At 45.7% G+C, this 23,635-nt stretch overlaps 1 protein-coding gene across 10 annotated transcripts in view; it reads left to right on the top strand.

Moving 5' to 3' along the window:
• The window catches only part of LOC140426702 (roquin-1-like), a 311,609-nt gene that overhangs the window by 164,627 nt on the left and 123,347 nt on the right, over positions 1-23,635 (top strand). For all 10 annotated transcript variants that reach the window (XM_072511781.1, XM_072511789.1, XM_072511788.1 and 7 more), the window contains 2 exons: positions 3,399-3,725; positions 17,814-17,934. In XM_072511781.1, the coding sequence (XP_072367882.1) occupies positions 3,495-3,725; positions 17,814-17,934 (352 nt within the window). In that variant the 5' untranslated portion in view covers positions 3,399-3,494. The remainder of the gene's footprint in view (positions 1-3,398; positions 3,726-17,813; positions 17,935-23,635) is intronic.

Below are 23,635 nucleotides of genomic sequence, written 5' to 3'. Positions count from 1 at the left end.
AGGATTGATCAGAACCGCTTGAACACTTGTGGTTTTTCTGTTCCCAATTGGATTTCTAATTCAAATTTTGGGTTCTCGCGGAGTGGTTAAGCCACTTCTAGATCGGGTCGCATCAGGATGTCGCCAGTAATATGTTGCTAACTTTTGGTTGGTTCAATTGGCTCCGTTTTATAACCTTTGCTCTAGAGTCGCCAGGTATCTTTATGATACCGCCACAAGGCAGTAATGATCAATAACTCAAGTAATGATCAATAACTCAACACACCAATTAGTAAGATTCAAATCAAAACACATTTATTATACACAGTCAATCACTACTCATGCATAAATTCTACAGGCCTATACTTAGCTTTGGACTGGTCCACCAGGTGAGGGGAACAAATGGCCTTTCATTCAGGTACTGAGTCTACGGTATTCAAAAGCTGGTATGGACTGGTAGCTAGGAGCGCCTATCTCGTAGCGAGTGTTGACTTGAGACTTACTTGCTTGGAGGCTGCTGGACAGTTCACTGTCGGGTTGCTTCGCGTTGCTGAGTGACCCTGTCATGAAGGACGATTTGAACTTGGGGGCTTTACTTTATAATTCCCAGGGGCTTCCCGCCCTTCGGGGCCGATCCCGTACCTGGTTTCAAGTGATTGGATTTTGTTCCAATCGCTTGGTTCGATTTCTCCAATACTGGAGCTGTTCCCTGATCGTTGGGCGGTCTTTAAGTGTCCGTTAACCTCTTGTGTTGGCTTCTGCTGGCGCCGAGGAGCCTGGCTTGGCCTTGTTTACCTCAAAATGTTTCGATTGTTCCCGGGGATCGCTCATTACTATGTAGATGGCTGCTACATTACTATGCAGATGGCTGCTTGTATCGGTGCTGTCTGGGTTTCTGCAGAGTCTAATACACAGTAAACTTGCACCTGCTAGTTTTTGCCTGTGTTGGCTGAATTTCCCTTCAGCCTTTGCGGTTCTCCATTTTAAGTCGCGAAGTGGCCAACTCAGGTGGCTACACTGTATCAAACATGTTATCCAACTTTTGAGGAGTGACCTCTGCTGCAATGAGGTGACATTTAATTTTTTCCCGTACCAGTTCCCTCAGGGCTAAATTAAGAACAGTTCTCTACTGCGCTGCCCATTCTTTCTTTGTCTCTGATTCTCGGTTCTACACTTGGTGTTAAGCCTGACATTCTAGTCCAGTACTGAGATAGTACCACACTGTCTGATATGTTGTCTTTCACTTATGATGTTAAATCCAGGCCCTGTCTGCTCCCTCAGCTGATGTAAGAGACCCCACAGCACTATTGTGAAAGCTAGCGGGGGGGCTTCTCCCCAGTCTCGTGGTCAACATCCAGCCCTCAGCCAACATTATAAAACAGACGATCCACTCATTCTCTCATTGCTGTCTGTGGGATCTTGTTTTGAACAAATTGGCAGCCACATTCCCTACATTACAACAGTGACTACAAAGCAATTAATTAGCTATAAAATGCTTTGGCACATCCCGAGATTGTGAAAGGCGCTGCATATAAGCTTTTATTTAGAAAATGTTCTTTTTTATTTATACTAACCAGCATGAGTGAGACAGCGACTTTATGTAAAATGCCTCCATTAACTAGTTCCCAGACTGGCAACTGGGTTTAACTTGACATTTTCAAAATCTGTGGCAGTGGCAACTCCAATGCCTGAGACAAATGAGGGGCTGCCGGACACATGTCAGTCATTAGTTTGGAACTGAACACTCCCTTCAGTGATGCTTGATTGGGTGATGTGTCCTGTTGGACTGTCAAGTGCTTCCACTATTGGGTTATATTTCCGTGCCCCTGGGGTGGGGGGGGGGTTGTGGTAGAGGAGATCATCTGGTGTATGGGGAAGAGATGATGAGTTGCAGCTTTGTAACTGTGTCTGACCCACAGACCACTGAGAGCTGGCTCTCTTTTGTTCAGTGAAGTCTGATGCTATAGGGCATGGGCAAAACTGACCACCGAGTTGGAGAGAAGCCTCAGTTCTTTCCTGTGATGTGGCATCGCTGGCAAAGCCAGCGTTTATTGCCCATCCCTTATTGCCCATGGAATGAACAGTTCAGAGGGTTGTTAAAGCTAACCACATTGCTGTGGGTCTGGAGTCAGATGTAGGCCAGACCAGGTAAGGACAGCAGATTCCCTTCCCGAATGGACATCAGTGAACCAGATGGGTTTTTACAACAACCGACAATGGTTTCATGGTCACCATTACTGAGACGAGCTTTTAATTCCAGATTTATTCATTGAATTTAAATTCCACCAGCTGCCATGGTGGGATTTGAACCTGTGACCAGAGCATTAGCGTGGGCCAGTGACATCACCACAATTCAGGGTGATGCTGAGTTTGGGCTGAGTGATCACTGAAAATACACAGTACACACAAAGGGTTCCTGTCTCGGGTATATCTTTTCTGAGCCAGTATTCGCCTTTTATAGACAGACCTTTTAACATCGTATGTGAGTGGAACTTGCTCCCACATGGGGCGTTGAGACAAACAGTTTATGATGGAGAAATAAAAAGATGCATATGCTTTAGGGGTGATGAAGAGGGCTGGAAGTAGGCTTGAGTGGAGCATGAAACTATTGGGCTAAATGTCCGAAGTAATTCCTGCAGGTGTCAATATCGTTCCCCTGTAATTTGGATTTAAAGGCCTGTGGCTGGAATTCTCTGGCTGTTGGGATTCTCTTTTCCCAGCAGCACGGGGTGGCTTCAGTGGGAAATCTTGCTGCCGAGAAACACACGGCTGGGGGAACAGAGAATCCCATCCTGTATGATGTAAGAGGGAAAGGCCAAGAACGCGCGCTTCGTAGCTGTAACATCTTGCACAGGAATGTGTAAGAGCTGGGCTTCACCACAGGGAGGGGAACGATTGTATTGGATCCATTTAGAGTTTTGGGAGGAACCAAAACGGAAATGATAAAAGAGCACAGACGGCAGTAGTGTAAATAAAATAAAGTGGCAAGATGGGGTGCAGTGGAAAGAGAGGAAATGGAAACAACAATGTGAGAGAGCTTGTCTATCAACCGATTAGTGCCGTACTCTGGAGTATGAGGAGAGCCTCACCAGGTACAAGGAGTAGTGTCCTTCACTGTTTAGGGAAAACCCATGCTCTTGTCTGTTGCTCCAAATCATTCTTTCCCGGGCCCTTGAAACATAATTTCCATAACCTTCTCATCCTCTTGAATCCTATATGCTTTTAACAGCCAAGCTTTCTATTGCGTAATCACTTATTGAGAGATAGCCTTGTTGCCTCTCAGTCACTGTTGCTTAGTAAACCAATCATTTAATGACTGAATTATAAGTTAATCAGGCTCTGTTGTGTCACATATATTAACACACACACATTCACATGAAAGCTGAGAGCCACTTTGACATGTTTGTCTTTGATTGCAGATGGTGTATTATACGATGAGCTTTGAGACTATGTCGACGAGACCCTGTTACTGACAGCCTGATTCCACTGGAATCGACCCATTTATCACCGCCACAATGCCTGTACAGGCTCCACAATGGACGGACTTCCTCTCCTGCCCAATCTGCTGCCAGACCTTCGATGAGAACATTCGCAAGCCCATCAGCTTAGGCTGTGGACACACAGTCTGCAAGATGTGTCTAAACAAGCTCCATCGCAAGGCCTGCCCTTTCGACCAAACCACTATCAACACAGATATTGACATGTTACCTGTGAACTCTGCACTGTTACAGCTGGTGGGAGCCCAGGTAAGAATTCCTTTCACTCCTTTTTTTTCAAATGCAATTCCTGTCTTTAATGGACATTTCCCACCTTGCAGATAGGGTTACTGACTCTAATTTCCACAGCCCCATGTTGGGGAGGGTTTAAACTAATGTGGCAGGGGGATGGGAACCAATGCAGGAAGTCGCAGGGTAGTAAAGAGAGGATAGAAACAAAGTCAGTAAGGAGAAAAGTATAAGGCAGAGAAACAGATTGAACTGCATTTATTTCAATGCAAGAGGCCTAACGGGCAAGGCAGATGAACTCGGCATGGATAGGTACATGGGACTGGGATATTATAGGTATTACTGAAACTTGGCTGAAGGAGGGGCAGGACTGGCAGCTCAACGTTCCGGGGTACAGATGCTATAGGAAAGATAGAACAGGAGGTAAGAGAGGAGGAGGGAGTTGCGTTTTTGATTAGGGAGAATGTCGCAGCAGTAATGAGGGGATATAGCCGAGGGTTTGCCAACTGAGTCTATATGGGTAGAACTGAAAAATAAGGGTGAGATCACTTTGATAGGACTGTACTACAGGGCCCCCAAATAGTCAGCGATATATTGAGGAGCAAATATGTAAAGAGATTACAGATTGCTGCCGAAAAAATAGGGTGGCAATAGTTTCCTCTTGGGGACTTTAACTTTCCCAACATTAACTGGGACAGCCATAGCACATGGGGTTTGAATGGAGAGAAATTTGTCGGCAACCACCCAGTACGGTCGCTGGGCGAAGGGAGATCCCCAAGTACAGGGGCCTACCCACGTGGTGGACGCACAGTTGGCGACAGTGTTGGGTGCCCCCTGGACAAAGGGAAACCCCAGAGTGCAGGGGCATATCCACATGGCGGGCACACAGCTGGTGACTATGTTGGGTGCCCCCTGGACAAAGGGAAATCCGGGAGTGCAGGGACCGACCGCATGGGGAAAGTAGTGACAGCGGCCATCTTGGATGGCCCCCAAACAAAGGGAAACCTCTGAGTGCAGGGGCAGCCACCAGGTAAGTATGGCTAATCCCACAGGAGTGGGGGGGGCAAAATACCCCCCACCAGGATAGTCACCTGGAATGTCAGGGGACTTAACAGCCCATGGGCAGCACGGTAGCAGAGTGGTTGGCACGGTTGCTTCGCAGCTCCAGGGTCCCGGGTTCGGTTCCAGCTTAGGTCACTGTCTGTGCGGAGTCTGCACATTCTCCCCGTGTCTGCGTGGGTTTCCTCCGGGTGCTCCGGTTTCCTCCCATAGTCCAAAGATGTGCAGGTTAGGTGGATTGGCCATGTTAAATTACCCTTGGGCTAGGTGGGGTTACTAGTTTACGGGGATAGGGTGGAGGTGAGGGCTTAAGTGGGGTGCTCTTTCCAAGAGCCGGTGCAGACCCGATGGGCCAAATGGTCTCCTTCTGCACTGTAAATTCTATGATCTATTCAGGAAGAATTACTCATTCAATAAGTGGATGGCTTGACCAGAGAGGGGGTAAAACTTGACCTTCTCTTGGGGAATAAGGAAGGGCAGGTGGCGGAAGTGTTGGTGAGGGATCACTTTGGGACCAGTGACCATAATTCCATTAGTTTTAAGATAGCTATGGAGAATATCGTTCTGGCCAATTTCAAGGGTATTCGGTGGAAACTTTCAAAAGTTGATTGGGGGTGCCTGTTTGCAGCAAGGGGACAGCTGGTGAGTGGAAACCTTTCAAAAAAGTATTAACTAGGGTTCAAGGTGAGCACATTCCTCTTAGAGTAAAGGGTAAGGCTGGTGGAAGGAGGGAACCCTGGATGACTCAGGATATTGAGGCCATGGTTAAAAGGAAAAAGGAAGCATATGACATGCATAGGCAGCTGGAATCAAATGGATCCCTTGAATATTGGGCTTGTCGGAGTAGAGTTAGGAGAGAAATCAGGAGGGCAAAAAGGGGACATGAGATTGTCTTGGCAGACAAGGAAAAGGAAAATCCAAAGAGCTTTTATGGATACATAAAGGGTAAAAGGGTGACGAGGGAGAGGGTAGGATAAACAAGGTCATCTACTTGCAGATCCACAATGGATGGGAGAGGTCCTAAATGAATATTTCTCGTCAGTATTTACTGTTGAGAAAGGCACGAATGCTAGGGAAATTGGGGAAATAAAAAAGTGATGTCTTGAGGAGTGTACATATTACAGAGATGGAGATGCTGGAGGTATTAAAGCGCATCAAGATAGATAAATGCCGGGGACCTGATAATGTATCCCAGGGCATTGTGGGAAGCTAGGGAGGAAATTGCCGGCCCTCTAGCTGAAATATTTGAATCATTGACAGCCACAGGAGAGGTGCTTGAAGATTGGAGGGTAGCAAATGCTGTGCCCTTGTTTAAGAAGGACTGTAGGGATAAACCTGGGAACTACAGATCAATTAGCCTTACTTCTGTAGTAGATAAATTGTTAAAAGATATTCTGAGAGACAGGATTGACAGGCATTTAGACAGGCAAGGGCTAATTAGGGAAAGTCAGCATGGCTTTGCAAGGGGAAAGTCATGTCTCACCAATTTGATTGAGTGTTTTGAAGGGGTACCCAAGAAGGTAGATGAGGGCAGTGCAGTCGGTGTTGTCTACATGGGCTTCAGCAAGACCTTTGAAAAGGTACCGCATGGTAGGTTGTTGCAAAAGGTTAAATCTCATGGAATCCAGGATGAGGTAGCCAATTGGATACAAAATTGGCTTGGCGACCGAAGCCAGAGGGTGGTTTTTCAAACTGGAGGCCTGTGACCAGCGATATGCCTCGGGGATCGGTGCTGGGTCCACTGTTATTTGTTATATATATATTAATGATTTGGATGAGAATGTAGGAGGCATGGTTAATAAGTTTGCAGATGACACCCAAGATTGGTGGCATAGTGGGTAGTGAAGAAGGTTATATAAGATTACAACAGGATCGTGACCAATTGGGCCAGTGGACCAATGAATGGCAGATGGATTTTAATTTGGATAAACGTGAGGTGATGCATTTTGGTAGACCAAATCAGGGAAGGACCTACTCCGTTAATGGTAGGGAGTTGGGGAGAGTTACAGAACAAAGAGATCTAGGGGTACAGGTTCATAGCTCCTTGAAGGTGGAGTCACAGGTGATCAGGATGGTGAAGAAGGCATTCAGCATGCTAGGTTTTATTGGTCAGAATATTGAATACAGGAGTTGGGACGTCTTGTTGAAGTTGTACAAGACATTATTAAGACCACACATGGAATACTGTGTTCAGTCCTGGCCACCCTATTATAGGAAGGTTATTGTTAAACTAGAAAGAGTGCAGAAGAGATTTACGAGGATGCCCAGGACTTGATGGTCTGAGTTATAAGGAGAGGCTGGGACTTTTTTTTTCCCTGGAGCGTAGGAGGCTTAGGGGTGATCTTATAGAGATCTATAAAATAATGAGGGGCATAGATAGGGTAGATAGTCAAAATCTTTTCCCAAAGGTAGAGGAGTCTAGAACTAGAGGGCATAGGTTTACGGTGAGAGGGGAGAGATACAAAAGAGACTAGAGGGGAAATTGTTTGACGCAGAGGGTGGTGAACATCTGGAATGAGCTGCCAGAGGCAGTGATAGAGGCGGGTACAATTTTTTCCTTTATGGGCAGGGTGGGTATAGAGGGATATGGGCCAAATGTGGGTAAGTGGGACTAGCTTAGTGATAGAAACTGGGCGGCATGGATAAACTAGGCTAAAGGGCTGTAAACATCTATGACTCTATGCTCTCATCAGTGATTGTCTGACACACCCACTCGCATGTAGCATCACCTTCTGACCAGGGTTCAAATCCCACCACAGCAGATGGTGCAATTTGAATCCAATAAAAATCTGGAATTAAAAATCTAATGATGTCCATGAAACCATTTTGGCCCAAAAACCCATCTGGTTCACTAATGTCCTTTATCAAAGGAAATCTGCCACCCTTGCATGGTCTGGTTTACGTGTGACTCCAGACCCACAGCAATGTCATTCTTAAACTGCCCACTGCAATGGCCTAGAAAGTTACTCAGTTCAAGGACAATTAGGGATGGGCAACAAATGATGGCCCAGCCAGCGACGCCCACATCTCACGAAGGAATTAAATAAAATTGTGAACCAATTCTGATATCAGGCAGGCAGCCAATTTTAAACCATGTCAAAACATTTCTCATTTACAAAGGATGAAACAAACAGGAAAAGTGTACAACATGTTTTGTTACCTCTATGATTTCAGTTTTATTTTACACACTACAGTACCTTGGAGATGATTCTTCACTTCCTGGAGATTCCAGGATTATCCTGCAGGATTGGTAACACTACTTGCCGATAAGGTGCCAGAAATGTTTTTTTGCCCAAAAAACCTCACCCTGCTTTAGGACATAGTGACTTCATATTTTATTCCAGGGCCCAAGCTGGTTAGTGTCCATTTCCTTCCAGTCATTACTCAATGCACACAACTCCCCCTGTGTGTGACACACTGTTCAGTACACACAGCTCTCCCTGTGTGTGACAGTGTTCAGTACACACTGCTCCCCCTGTGTGTGACAGTGTTCAGTATTCACAGCTCCCCCTGTGTGTGACACACTGTTCAGTACACACAGCTCACACATACCCCACCCTGTGTGTGTCACACTGTTCAGTACACACAGCTCCCCATGTGTGACGCACTGTTCAGTACACACAACTCTCCCGGTGTGTGAGAGACACTGTTCAATACACACAGCTCCCCCGGTGTGTGACACACTTCAGTACGCATAGCTCACCCCCTCCCCCTATGTGTGCTGCACTATTCAGTACACAACCACCTGTGTGTGACACACTGTTCAGTACACACAGCTCGCCCTGTGTGTGACACTCGTTCAGGACACACAGCTCTCCGTGTGTGACACACTGTTCAGTACACACAGCTCTCACACACCCCACCCTGTGTGTGACGCACTGTTCAGTGCACACAGTTCTCTCCGTGTGTGACACACTGTGCAATACACACAGCTCCCCCTGTGTGTGACGCACTGTTTAGTGTACACAGTTCTCCCTCCCAGTGTGTGACACACTTCAGTATACACAGCTCGCCCGGTGTGTGACGCACTGTTCGGTACTCACAGCTCCCCCTGTGTGTGACACACTGCAATACACACAGCTCTCTCCGTGTGTGTGACCATCTGTGCAGAACACACAGCACTCTCCGTGTGTGTGGCACACTGTTCAGTACACACAGCTCCCCTGTGTGTGACACACTGTTCAGGACACACTGTTCAGTATACACACTGTTCAGAATACACAGCTCTCCCTGTGTGAGACACACTGTTCAGTACACACAGCTCTCCCTGTGTGTGACACACTGTTCAGTACTCACAGCTCTCCGCGTGTGACGCACTGTACAGTACACACACCCCACCCTGTGTGTGACACACTGTTCAGTACACACAGCTCTCCCTGTGTGAGACACACTGTTCAGTACACACAACTCCCCCTATGTGTGCCGCACTGTTCAGTACACACAGCTCTCCCCGTGTGTGGCACACTGTTCAGTACACCCAACTCTCACCCTGTGTGTGACGCACTGTTTAGTGTACACAGCTCTCCATGTGTGTGACGCACTGTTCAGTACACCCAGCTCTCCCTCCCCGTGTGTGACGCACATCAGTACACACAGCTCTCCCTGTGTGTGACACCCTGTTCAGTACACACAGCTATCCGTGTGTGTAACAAACTGTTCAGTTCACACAGCTTCCCCTGTGTGTGACAAACTGTTCTGTACACACAGCTCTCCCTGTGTGTGACGCTCTGTTCAGTACACCCAGCTCTCTCGCTGTGTGTGACACACTGTTTAGTACACACAGCTCTCTCTGTACGTATGACACACTGTTCAGTACACACAGCTCCCCCTGTGAGTGAAGCTCTGTTCAGTACACCCAGCTCTCCCCATGTGTGTGGCACACTGTTCAGTACACACAGCGCTGCCCCTGTGTGTGACACACTGTTCAGTACACACAACTCCCCCTGAGTGATGCTCTGTTCAGTACACCCAGCTCTCCCCCTGTGTGTGACACGCTGTTCAGTACACACACCGCTGCCCCTGTGTGTGACGCACTGTTCAGTTCTCACAGCTCCCCCTGTGTGTGACGCACTGTTCAGTACACACAGCTCCTGTGTGTGAAACACTGTTCAGTACACACAGCTCCCGTGTGTGAAACACTGTTCAGTACACACAGCTCCCGTGTGTGAAACACTGTTCAGTACACACAGCTCCCGTGTGTGACACACTGTTCTGTACACACAGCTCCCGTGTGTGACACACTGTTCTGTACACACAGCTCCCGTGTGTGACACACTGTTCAGTACTCCCAGCTCTCCCCGTATGTGTGACATACAATTTGTACTGTAATGTTCCCTCATGATGAATAGGACGTTTCTGTGCAGCTTGACTATGCAATCTGTGGCAAAATTTGATGAAGCACCGGTCACCGTCAACATTAGAAAGTGATGTCAGCCCTCTCACTGCTGGCTCATGGACTCGTGGTGTCTGTAAACAAGTTAAGCTGGAACAGGCGAGCTAAAGTCATCGGAGAGGCGCAGGTGACACCGAACCTGGACCATGTCATGAGATGATTGTGCAGCCTGCCTACGGTCCTGCTGCATGCAGTGCCGTGGCTATGTTTGGCGAGAGGAACAGTTTCTGTGCCTGCGACATCTGTCTGTCTGAAGGGGGTGTTATTTTCAGAACTGCAATGGCTGGGTTACTGAAACATTTTGGTGGTCATATGAGGTCGACTTCAATTCCTCTCACTCACTCCAGCTGTAGAATGACCACGGTCTCTGTAGAGACCCTGTCTTGCAAATCCCTGCTCCGCTGTGCAGCAAGCTTCTTCAGGGCTCCAGCCTGTATCTTGCCCATTGTATTTTACTATTGGGAACTTTTAATTGTCCAGGACAAGCTAACGTTTTATCTTGTATCCCCTCCATAGCAATAGGAGGATGCCATTAGTCCCAGACGCTTCTTTCAACATTTAATTAAATTATGGCTGAATGGCATCTGAATTCCAGTTACTTATCTCCATAACCATTAATACCCATATTTGACCTGGTATCTGTGATCAGTATCCAGGCCAATCATAGAACTAGGGCTGTGGACAGGGCTTTAAGGTAAAAGAGAAGGGGGAGGGTTTGGATGAACAGAAATTTAGAAATCCAAAGAGAAAGGTCAAGGCATCAGAACAATACAGTGATGTGGGTGAAAACAAGCTGGAACAACAAAGAACAATACAGCACCGGAACAAGTCCTTCGGCCCTCCAAGCCTGCGCCGACCATGGTACCTGCCTAAACTAAAACAGTATGCACTTACGGAGTCTGTACCCTTCCATTCCCACCCTATTCGTATATTTGGCTAGTTGCCCCTTAAATGCCGCTATCATACCTGCTCCCACCACCTCCCCAGGCTGTTCTATATATTTACCACCCTGTGTGTATAAAAAAATTAAAAACTTGCCTCGCACATCAGTTCTAAACTTTTTCCCCACACACTTTAAACCTATGTCCCCTAGTACTTGACTCTCCTACCCTAGGAAAGAGCATCTGACTATCCACTCTGTCCATGCCTCTCATAATCTTGCAGACCTCTAACAGGTCGCCTCTCAACCTCCGTCATTCCAGTGAGAACAGACCAAGTTTATCTAGCCTATCCTCATAGCCAATGCCCTCCATACCAGGCAACATCCTAGTAAACCGCTTCTGTACCTCTCCAAAGTATCCCCACAGTCACAGCCTTCCATTCAGAAAAACACCCTTCTAATGCTACCCTCTGTCTTCTGTGCCCAAGCCAGTTCTGTATCCAACTTGCCAGCTCTCCTCTGATCCCATGTGACTTCACTTTTTGTACCAGTCTACATGAGGTACCTTGTCAAAGGCTTTACTGAAGTCCATATGCACAACATCCACTGCCTTTCCCTTATCTATCAGCTTTGTCACTTCCTCGAAAAACTCGATCAAATTAGTGAGGCACGACCTCCCCTTCACAAAATCGTGCTGTCCATCACTAATAAGTCCATTTGTTTCCAAATGTGAGTAAAGGGACAGAGTTCAACAAAAATTGTCGATCAGCAAGTAAGGACTTTGTGACAAATAAAAGTAGAAAAATTGAAGGTAAAGGTTCTTATTCTGAATGCATGAAGCATCATCGATAAGATAGAGATATTCATGGCACAAATAGAGGTAAAAAAATTAAATTTAATCGCCATGCCAGAGTCATGGTTACAATGTGATCAAGGATTGGAAATAAATATTCCAGGTACACATTTCTCAAAGACAGACAGAACGGCAAAGGGGGAGGGGTAGAGCTGAGAATGAAGGATGACATAAGGCAAGGTTTCCCAATCTAGGGTCCACAGACCTCCAGGGGTCTGTGAAGGTTCTCCAAGGGGTCTGTGAAGCTGGAAACCACCATGTGACCAGTAAATGCTGGTTCCAACATGCAAAATTTTAAAGAGTTTGAGAAATCGAATAGGCCAATCGGAGCGAGACCCCTTGGAGCACTGAATGCTAATCGGCTGTCTAGCAAGCCTATCAGCACCCAGTGCTCTGAGAGGCCATCTTCTGATTGACCCATTTGAATTATTTCATCTCACTGAATTGGCAAGAGTGATCCAGGCGATGAATTTGTATGCATTGTGGAACTGACTAGGGATGAAGCTATCTTCGATCTAGTATTGTACAATGAAGCAGGGTTAATTAGGAATGACATAGTAAAAGACCCACTGGGAAATAGTGATCATAATACCTAATTTCGAAGTGACATACTCGAATTGCAAACAAGAATCTTAAACTTAAAGCCAATTACATAGATACGAGCAGATAACTGGCGTAGGTTAATTCAATAAATAGACTAAAAGGTAAGTGAATAGTGGGAAAGATTTAAAGAAACAATTCAAAGTCTTCAACAAAATTACATTTCATTTAAAAACAAAAATTCAGCAAGAAAGATCCAACCGTGGCTCACTCAGGAAATTAAGAATACCATCAACGTAAAAATGTAAATGTCGCCACAGTCCCAGAGGACCATTGGCTGCTCTCTCCTTTGAGAGTTGACTGGTAGTGATTTAACCTGAGGATCACCACACCTCAGACGAGGGGAAAGGTTGAAAATGTGGGCAATCATGAAAAACCTCAGCCGGTACAGGAATTGGACGCATGCTGTTGGCGTCGCTCCACATCACAAACCTGCTGTCCAGCCAAAGGAGCTAATTGACCCCCCTTGGGATAATATTAGAGTAAAAAAAGAGCCTTATAATGTAGCACAAACCAGTAGCAAGCCCAAGCAGAGGGCTACCAAAAGTTGATAAAAAGAGGAAAAAATAGAGTAAGAGAGTAAACTAGCCAGAAATATGAAAATGGGTTGTAAGAGCTTTTGTAAATATACAAAGATGAAGAAAATAGCAAAAGTAAACATTGGTCCCTTTCGAAGTAGAGACAGGAGAAATTATCCTGGGGTTTGAGGAAATGACAGAGGCAGCATTGATTAAGTTCTGTACCAGGAAAAGACTATAAGGGCGGAAAAGTGAGTAAATTAGGGAATTAATATCAGTAGAGAAAAAGGTTTGGCGAAACCCAAGGGACTAAAATCCAGACCTGATAGCCTACACCGTAGGATTCTAGAAGAGATAGCTGCAGAGATGGTGGATGTACTGGCTATAATTTTCCAAAATTCCTTAGATTCTGGAACAATCCACTCGATTGGAAGTTGGTAAATGTTGCACTATTTTTCAGTAAAGGAGGGAGAGAGAAAATAGTGGACTATAGGCCAGTTAGCCTCACGTTAGTTGTTAGAAAATGCTGGAATCTGTTTTTAGCAAAGTCTTAACAATGTACTGAGAAAAGCTATTGTATGATTCAAACAAGTCAGCCTGGTTTTATTTGGGAAATCCTGTTTGACAAATTTCTTAAGAGTTTTTTGAGGATGTGACGAGTAGGATTTATACAGGGGAACCAGTAGATGTAGTGTACCTGGATTTCCAAAAAGCATTCAGTAAGGTCCCGCACAAAAGGTTAATAGGCAAGCTAAGAGCTCTTGGACTTTCCGGGAGATATTTTAGTGGGGGTATAGGATTGGTTAATGGATAGAAAGTAGAGAGTGGGCATAAACAAGGATTTTTCAAGTTGGTAGGCAGTGAATAGTGGAATTTAGCAAGGATCAGTGCAGGACCTCAGCTATTTGCAATCTATATTAATGACTTTGAAGAGACCGAGAGTAATGTATCAAAGTTTGCTGATGATGCCAAACTAGGTGTGAAGACAGCTGTGGGGAGGGCACAGTGAGGCTGAAAAGAGATATGGATGGGTTAAGTGCATGGGCAACAGGATGGTAGATGGGGAACAGTGAAGTTACTCACTTTGGTTTTAAGAATAGAACAACATTTGAGTTTAAGAAATGCATAACAGAATTTCTTTTACAAAAGTGTGAAACTTGTAAATGGTGATGTTCAAAGAGACTTGGGTGTGCTTTTACAAGAAATGCCGAAAGTTAGCCTGCAGGTGCAGCAAGCAATTGGAAGGCAAATAGTATGTTGGCCTTTTTTTGCAGAGGGATTGGGTTACAGGAATAAAGAAACCTTGCTGCAATTATACAGGGTTTTGGTGGTTCCACATCTGGAATACTGGTTGTAGTTTTGGTCTTAACACTTAAAAATGGATAGACTTGCATTGGAGGCGGTACAGCAAAGGCTCACTAGATTGGCCTCAGGATGAGAGGTTGTCCTATGATGAGAGGATGAATTAATTGTGTGTATATTCTCTGTAGTTTAGAAGAATGAGAGGTGATCTCATTGAAATCTATACAATTCTGAAGGTGTTTGATGGGATGGATGCTGAGAGATTGTTTCCACTGGTTGGGGAATCTGAAACACGGGGTCACAGTCTCAGGAAAAGGGGTCAATCATTTAGGACTTGGATGAGGAGAAATTTCTTCACTCAAAGGTTTGTGGATCTTTGGAATTTTCGACCCAAAGGTTTCTAGGTGCTCCATCGTTGAATATATTTTAGGCCGGGATTGATAGATCTTTGGTTTCACAGCAGTGAAAAGAGCACCCAAAGAGACTTTATTTGTTTATTTATTAATTTAATTAACCAACTCGAAGGATACTTTGCACGGGACAGTGTTGCCTTGTTCTGAGGACAAGGGTTGCAATGGAGGGAGAAAAGAGCGAGGGCAGCAGAGCACAGGAAAGGGTGAGGAGAACGATAGGTAGGAAGAACAGATATTGGGTGACAGATGGATACATAACCAACCCCAGGAGGGGGCCACCACACTAGCGGGGAAGTTATCACCAGGAAACATGAGCGGGAAAGGGGCCACAACACATCTCCCGCAAGGGAGCGAGCGCCTGGCAAAGGGAGGAGTAACAGGGGAACAATTGGGGGGAGACAGCACCAGGGAGGGGGGAGGAAGATGGGGGGTTGGGTACAAACGTAAAAGCAAAGATAGTAAGGGCATTAGGCTGGCTACCACAGGTACCGCAAGCAACCACTTTGGAGGGTGCCTGGACACCAACACCCTTTGAAGGGTGTTGGGTGACCCCCTGACAAAGGGAAGGCACGTCCACCAGGTAAGTATGGTTGATCCCGCAGGAGGGGGTAATAAAAAAACCCATCAGGATAGACACCTGGAACATCAGGGGAATAAACGGCCCAGTGGAAAGATCCAGAGTCTGCGCCCACCTGAAAAACAAGAAAGCCGACATAGTCTTTCTCCAAGAGACGCACCTGAAAGACAATGACCAACTGTGGGTAAGAAAGGCTGGATGGGACAGGCCTACCATTCCTGCTACGGTACGAGGGCTAGGGGGGTAGCCATACTACTAAATAAGAGGACGGTGTTTACTGCGATGAGGACGGTTACTGATCCAGGGGGCTGTACGTCATGGTCAGCGGTGCCCTGGACGTAGCACAGGTAGTCCTGGTAAACGTGTTCGCTCCCAACTGGGACGACACGGAATTTATAAAGAAGACCATGGCAGAAATCCCCGACGTTAACAAGCACCGACTTATCATTGTGGGGGAGGGGGTCGACTGGAATTATGTACAGGACCTACAGGCAGACCAGCCGAACCCCAAAACCGGGAAGACCTCCAATATGGCGAAAGAACCCGGCAGTTCACCCACCCAGGGTTAGAAGGAGTCCTCCAAAGCTGAACAGCAGTCCAGGCAGTAGAGTGAATAATCATTGCATTTTTGCTCACCCTTCCCTAATATCTGGTGCCTCAGGCAGTGTTTAAAGCAGCAGCTGTTACAAGTGTCAAAGACTTCCTTGAAAGCCAAGCGCACTTCAACAGGCCACAAATCCCTTGACAGCCTTTGAAATGCAAATCTTCCATTCAATTTTGAACATCAATACATAGCATTAGCCAGTGATTGACAGTTTTCGTACTGCAGAGATAGGTGCTTGGTTGATTGTTGATCTGTCTTTTCCTTCACGTTTGAATGCAACTCCATTACCCTGATTTGATGCCAACTACAATGTTTATATACACTATTGCTATGATTGGCAGCTCCTTACCACATCAAAAACAGCTATGCGGCGATCAATGCGTAACAGGGGTGGGGGTGAAGACTCGGATTTCCAGCTCATTAATCCGATGGAAATGGATGCAAATCACCGATTTTCATCCTCCATGCCAGAGCGGGGCATGTAGCTCACTGCCACTGCTGGCGGGGGACTGGAGCATCAGTGCTCATCCCATTTCTCGGCTGACACTCCATTCCCCTTCCAACCGGGAAACCCCCTACCAGGGTCGGGCAATGGAGATTCACCCTATGAAGTCATCAGTTATCTGAGTGCAGACTGACTCTGGTTAGTTTCCACAACGCCAAGAACAGCAACTCTGTCTTCAGCTCTTATCCAAGAGTAAAAAGTAAGCCGAAAGCTTTATGTGTATTTTTACATTGTGGATTTCACAACCTCTGGGACGCATCAAAGCACTTTACAGTCATTAAAATATTTTTGAAGCAGCCAATTTGTACACAATGAGCTCCCATAAACACGTGTGATAATGACTAGACAATCTGGTTTAGTGATGTTGATCGAGGGATAAATAAATATTGGCCAGTACACCGGTGAGAAGTTTTAAAATTGTACCGGGGATCTTTTATATGTGTCTATGTGAGGCGACAGCATTTCCAACAACACCGCATTCCCTCCTTACCGCACTGGAGTGTCAGCCTGGATCATTTGTCCAAATCTCTGGAGGGATTTGATTCCGTGACCATGGCTGACGATGTCAAAACAGAGACCGATTCAAAGAACAAAGAAAAATTACAGCACAGGAACAGGCCCTTCGGCCCTCCAAGCCTGCGCCGATCCAGATCCTCTATCTAAAACTCGCCTATTTTCTAAGGATCTGTATCCCTCTGCTCCCTGCCCATTAATGTATCTGTCTAGATACATCTTAAATGACGCTATCGTGCCCGCCTCTACCAACTTCGCCGGCAGTGCGTTCCAGGTACCCACCACCCTCTGCGTAAAGAACTTTCCACGTATATCTCCCTGAAACTTTTCCCCTATCACCTTGAACTTGTGACCCCTAGTAATTGAGTCACCCACTCTGGGGAAAAAGCTTCTTGCTATCCACCCTGTCTATACCTCTCATGATTTTGTAGACCTCAATGATGTCCCCCCTCAATTTGGGTTGAAAATTCAAGCTGAAGTTGTACCTTCTTTACTCAAAGAGGGTGAAGCTTTTCTCTGGGTCCCAAGCTGCTGGGCATTCGTCTCTTCGTTTGGATACTATGCGAGTCCTGATGCTGTAGCGTTACAATATAATTCCTCACTGTGCACCGGTGACTATACTCCAGATGCGCTCCCATGGCTGGAGAGCTCTTGGATGTCCTGAAGCCATAGAGAGCACCAATGTTTACATCATAAAACTGATTGTCCAATCAAATGGAAGCTGCAGCTATTAAGATTAATCCCTGTTAAAATTGCATTAAAATACCTTTGTGTGAAGAGTGTTAAAGTTCTACATCATACTCTGTAACATTAATTGATTATGAAGTATTGTTAAGAACAGTGTTAATGCTATACAGTTTAACAGCTTTTCTCTTTGCTCTGGTTATGTGCAGATTCCAGAGCTGCAGTCTGTCACCCTGTGTACTGGAGCAGAAAATACCAAACACTACGAGGAGGCAAAGAAATGTGTGGAGGAACTGGCACTGTACCTCAAGCCACTCAGCAGCACCAGAGGTACCCGCAGTCCCCTTGGGGCATTCCCACTCTATACTATCATATGAATTAGGAGCAGGCCATTCAGCCCCTCGAGCCTGCTTCACCATTCAGTAAGATAGTGGCTGATCTAATTGAGGCCCTCCTGCTCCCCCACCCCCATAACCTTCAACTCCTTTGTCCATCAAGAACCTATCTAACCCAACCTTAAAAAGATTCAATGGCTCTGCCACCACCATCACTCACTGAAGATGAGAGTTTCACAGACTCCCGACCCTCCGAGGGAAAAGAAATTCACCTCATCGCCCTCTAACCCCACCTACTAACCTGCACATCTTTGGACACTAAGGGGCAATTTAGCATGGTCAATCCACCTAACACGCACATCTTTGGAATGTAGGAGGAAACCAGAGCAAACCCACGCAGACACAGAGAGAATGTGCAAACTCCACACAGACTCGAGGCCGGAATCGGACCCTGGTCCCTGGGGCTGTGAGGCAGCAGTGCTAGCCCTTATTTTCCCTAACCATGCTTCCCTTATTTTTAAATTGTCCTCCGGTTCTAGTCTCTCCTATGAGGGGAAACATCCTCTCAGCATTCACCCTGTCAAGTCTCCTCAGGATCTTATATGCTTTAATAAGATCACTTCTCATTCTTCTAAACTCCAATGGATACAGGCCTAACTTCCAGTCACACACCATAATTTAGAATGACCATGCCTCTCCGGTTCTCCCATTAACTTTTGGGACTGCTGACCTTTCTGGGCGAGTAGTTTGATAGGAGGTTCTAAAGCATCTAAATGGTTTCAGGCATCCTGCCTCTGTCTCTCTGGCCTGAGGTCCCTTACTTGTACATAAGAAGCTCCCTGAGAGATACTCCTGTCAATCGGGTCTGTTTAGAGAAGGTCCCATTTTTAAAAAAAATTCCCTGTGCCAACTTCACGGCACGCCCCCGGCCCCTTGCTTCAAGCCACACCAGAGAATGCTGCCGGTGTGGAACAGGAAGCCTACAGCCATTTACTATCCCAAAATAACATTGCACACAGCAGGTTGGTCGGGAGGGGAACGCCTGACGTGAAGGACCACAAGAAAGTCCTCTGTTTTTCACAGTTGTCTGTTTGTGGATTGTCTTAATGAGCAATGCCTTGAGCAGGAAGCTGCCACACATGATAAATGAGCTCTGGAACTGTGTCTTCTCCTGTTCGTGTTAAAACAAACTTTGCCCTCCCTATTTCTGTAACCTCCAAGTTCCCTGCATCCCTCAAAATTGGACCTTTTGTCTATCCCTGCTTCCTTCGCTCCACTATTGGCCGTGCCGACAGCTCTACGTTGCTCTCCTTTAAGATGCTCCTTAATATCTGTTAAATTCCCGGACCAGACCCCAACATTTGTTAGGATACCAGACGAGAACCCCAAACCCATTTTTTAAATTTGTAAAACTGAGGAAAGGATACCTCATAAGACCATAAGACATAGGAGCGGAAGTAAGGCCATTCGGCCCATCGAGTCCACTCCACCATTCAATCATGGCTGATTTCAACTCCATTTACCCGCTCTCTCCCCATAGCCCTTAATTCCTCGAGAAATCAAGAATTTATCAACTTCTGTCTTAAAGACACTCAACGTCCCAGCCTCCACCGCCTTCTGTGGCAATGAATTACACAGACCCACCACTCTGGCTGAAGAAATTTCTCCTCATCTCTGTTCTAAAGTGACTCCCTTTTATTCTAAGGCTGTGCCCCTGGGTCCTAGTCTCCCCTGCTAATGGAAACAAATTCCCTACATCCACCCTATCTAAGCCATTCATTATCTTGTAAGTTTCTATTAGATCTCCCCTCAACCTCCTAAACTCCATTGAACATAATCCCAGGATCCTCAGACGTTCATCGTATGTTAGGCCTACCATTCCTGGGATCATCCGTGTGAATCTCCGCTGGGCCTGCTCCAGTGCCAGTATGTCCTTCCTGAGGTGTGGGGCCCAAAATTGCTCACAGTATTCTAAATGGGGCCTAACTAATGCTTTATAAAGCTTCAGAAGTACATCCCTGCTTTTATATTCCAAGCCTCTTGAGATAAATGACAACATTGCATTTGCTTTCTTAATTACGGACTCAACCTGCAAGTTTACCTTTCGAGAATCCTGGACTAGGACTCCCAAGTCCCTTTGCACTTCAGTATTGTGAATTTTGTCACCGTTTAGAAAATAACCTATGCCTCTATTCCTTTTTCCAAAGTGCAAGACCTCGCACTTGCCCACGTTGAATTTCATCAGCCATTTCTTGGACCACTCTCCTAAACTGTCTAAATCTTTCTGCAGCCTCCCCACCTCCTCCATACTACCTGCCCCTCCACCTATCTTTGTATCATCGGCAAACTTAGCCAGAATGCCCCCAGTCCCGTCATCTAGATCGTTAATATATAAAGCCAACAGCTGTGGCCCCAACACTGAACCCTGCGGGACACCACTCGTCACCGGTTGCCATTCCGAAAAATAACCTTTTATCCCAACTCTCTGCCTTCTGCCTGACAGCCAATCATCAATCCATGTTAGTACCTTGCCTCGAATACCATGGGCCCTTATCTTACTCAGCAGTCTCCCGTGAGGCACCTTATCAAAGGCCTTTTGGAAGTCAAGGTAGATGACATCCATTGGCTCTCCTTGGTCTAACCTATTTGTTATCTCTTCAAAGAACTCTTAACAGGTTTGTCAGGCACGACCTCTCCTTACTAAATCCATGCTGACTTGTCCTAATCTGACCCTGCACTTCCAAGAATTTAGAAATCTCATCCTTAACAATGGATTCTAGAATCTTGCCAACAACCGAGGTTAGGCTAATTGGCCTATAATTTTCCATCTTTTTCCTTGTTCCCTTCTTGAACAGGGGGGTTACAACAGCGATTTTCTAATCCTCTGGGACTTTCCCTGACTCCAGTGACTTTTGAAAGATCATAACCAACGCCTCCACTATTTCTTCAGCTATCTCCTTTAGAACTCTAGGATGTAGCCCACCTGGGCCTGGAGATTTATCAATTTTTAGACCTCTTCGTTTCTCTAGCACTTTCTCCTTTGTGATGGCTACCATATTCAACTCTTCCCCCTGACTCTCCTGAATTGTTGGGATATTACTCATGTCTTCTACTGTGAAGACTGACGCAAAGTACTTATTTAGTTCCTCAGCTATTTCCTTGTCTCCCATCACTAGATTACCAGCATCATTTTGGAGCGGCCCAATGTCTACTTTTGCCTCCCGTTTGTTTTTAATGTATTTAAAGAAACTTTTACTATCATTCCTACTGTTACTGGCCTCTGTTTGTTTTTGTAGCCTTCCCAATCTTCTGACTTCCCACTACTCTTTGCCACATTATAGGCTTTCTCTTTTGCTTTGATGCATTCCCTAACTTCCTTTGTCAACCATGGCTGCCTAATCCCCCCTCTGATAACCTTTCTTTTCTTTAGGATAAACCTCTGTACTGTGTCCTCAATTACTCCCAGAAACTCCTGCCATTGCTGTTCTACTGTCTTTCCCACTAGGCTCTGCTCCCAGTCGGTTTTCGTCAGTTCCTCCCTCATGCCCCTGTAGTTACCTTTATTTAACTGTAACACCTTTACATCTGATTCTACCTTCTTTCTTTCAAATTGCAGACTGAATTCTACCATATTATGATCACTGCCTCCTAAGTGTTCCCTTACTTTAAGATCTTTAATCAAGTCTGGCTCATTACATAACACTAAGTCCAGAATGGCCTGTTCCCTCGTGGGCTCCATCACAAACTGTTCCAAAAAGCTCTCCTGTAAACATTCAATGAATTCCCTTTCCTTGGGTCCACTGGCAGCTTTATTTACCCAGTCCACCTGCATAATGAAACCCCCCATGATCACTGTGACCTTGCCTTTCTGACATGCACTTTCTATTCCGTGGTGCATTTTGTGCCCCTGGTCCTGACCACTGTTAGGAGGCCTGTACATAACTCCCATTATTTTTTTTTTGCCTTTGTGGTTCCTCAACTCTACCCACACAGACTCCACATCATCTGACCCTATGTCGCTTAGTGCTATTGATTTAATTTCATTCCTAATTAACAAGGCAACCCCGCCCCCTCTGCCCACCTCTCTGTCTTTTCGATAGGTTGTGAATCCCTGGATGTTTAAATGCCAGTCCTGAACCCCCTGCAACCACGTCTCTGTGATGCCTACCACATCATACCTGCCAGTCACAATCTGGGCCACAAGCTCATCTACCTTGTTCCGTACACTGCGCGCATTTAAATATAGCACCTTTAGTTCTCTATTGACCGTCCCTTTTTGTTTTCTTAGTGTGGTGGACCTTGGTTTACTGAGCCTTTCCATACACTGTGTCATATTTTGTGGGATGGGGACTATCGTAACCTCCCCTGAGTTCTGTCTTTTCGTGCTTTTTTGTATTCCTAAGCAGCTATGCTTCCCACTGATTACTTCACCTCTTGGTTCCCTGACTTTCCCTCTCTTACCCCCCCCCCCTCTAGTTTAAAGTCCTATTGACCACCCTATTTACTCTTTTCACCAGAACACTGGTCCCAGCTCGGTTCAGGTGGAGACCATCCCAACGGTATAGGTCCCCCCTATAACTCCCCTATCACTCCAGGACTCCACTGATAAATATAGATTATGTTATATTTTTTTTTACATTATTAACATCACCTAAAATAGCTTATATTTAACAGTTAAACAATTCTTAACAATATAAGGGAACACTTTAACTTCAACTGATCGCTCCAATCAAGCAAAACCCACCACAAGTCAAAAGCCTCTTGTAAATACGTTAACAAATACAGGGTTACAGCTGAATAGTGATTTCTTGGAAAGACTGCTTGGAGAGAGACAGAGACCCTGTCAGGAAACAGCCTGCAGATTATTCCCTGTGTCAGGCCACTGTTTAAAGTGACAGCCTTTTGCAAAAGCTGCTACGCAGCTCAAAACATCCAGCAAAACTAAAACTAAACCGTCAGCTACAGAGCTGGCTCCTCCCATTAATTACATTATTTCTATCTCACTAACTGGGTTATGACCATTTACTATGACCAACTACAACCCTTCAATTATCAAAATTGCTGGGATCCTTCTTCTATCAACAAAATTCCATTAGTCCTATATAGGTAAACAATATACATGACTGGAAAGAATGATGATCTTACTTTTATGATATCCTAATTGCCTTTCTGTAGTCACTGTAGAACCCAGATTCTTTAATAATATTACTGCAACAAATATAAATACAATATATATGGGCGGCACGGTAGCACAGTGGTTAGCACTGTTGCTTTCACAGTGCCAGGGACCCGGGTTTATTTCCCAGCTTGGGTCACTGTCTGTGTCTGTGTGGGTTTCCTCCGGGTGCTCCGGTTTCCTTCTACAAGTCCCGAAAGAGGTGCTGTTAGGTGGTTTGGATATTGTGAATTCTCCTTCAGTATACCCGAACAGGCGCCGGCATGTGGTGGCCAGGAGTTTTTCACAGTAACTTCATTGCAGTGTTAATGTAAGTCTACTGTGACACGAATAAAGATTGTAATTCTAATTATACTAATTTCTTACATTCATCACAATCTTCTTCTTAGAAAGAGCTCCACTCACTGCTCCAAATGTCTCTTTCTTTGCTTGTCTTGAGTATACTCCAGCGAAGCACCTTGCAATATTTTCCAGTGCAAGTTCAGACAGACCTACAGTCTGTTCGATTCTTAGTGGCCAA

Source organism: Scyliorhinus torazame, chromosome 7, assembly GCF_047496885.1.
Source record: "Scyliorhinus torazame isolate Kashiwa2021f chromosome 7, sScyTor2.1, whole genome shotgun sequence".
NCBI classification, from domain to species: domain Eukaryota; kingdom Metazoa; phylum Chordata; class Chondrichthyes; order Carcharhiniformes; family Scyliorhinidae; genus Scyliorhinus; species Scyliorhinus torazame.
The sequence above is the reverse complement of the archived record's forward strand: the minus strand, read 5'-3'. Positions and strand labels throughout refer to the sequence as shown.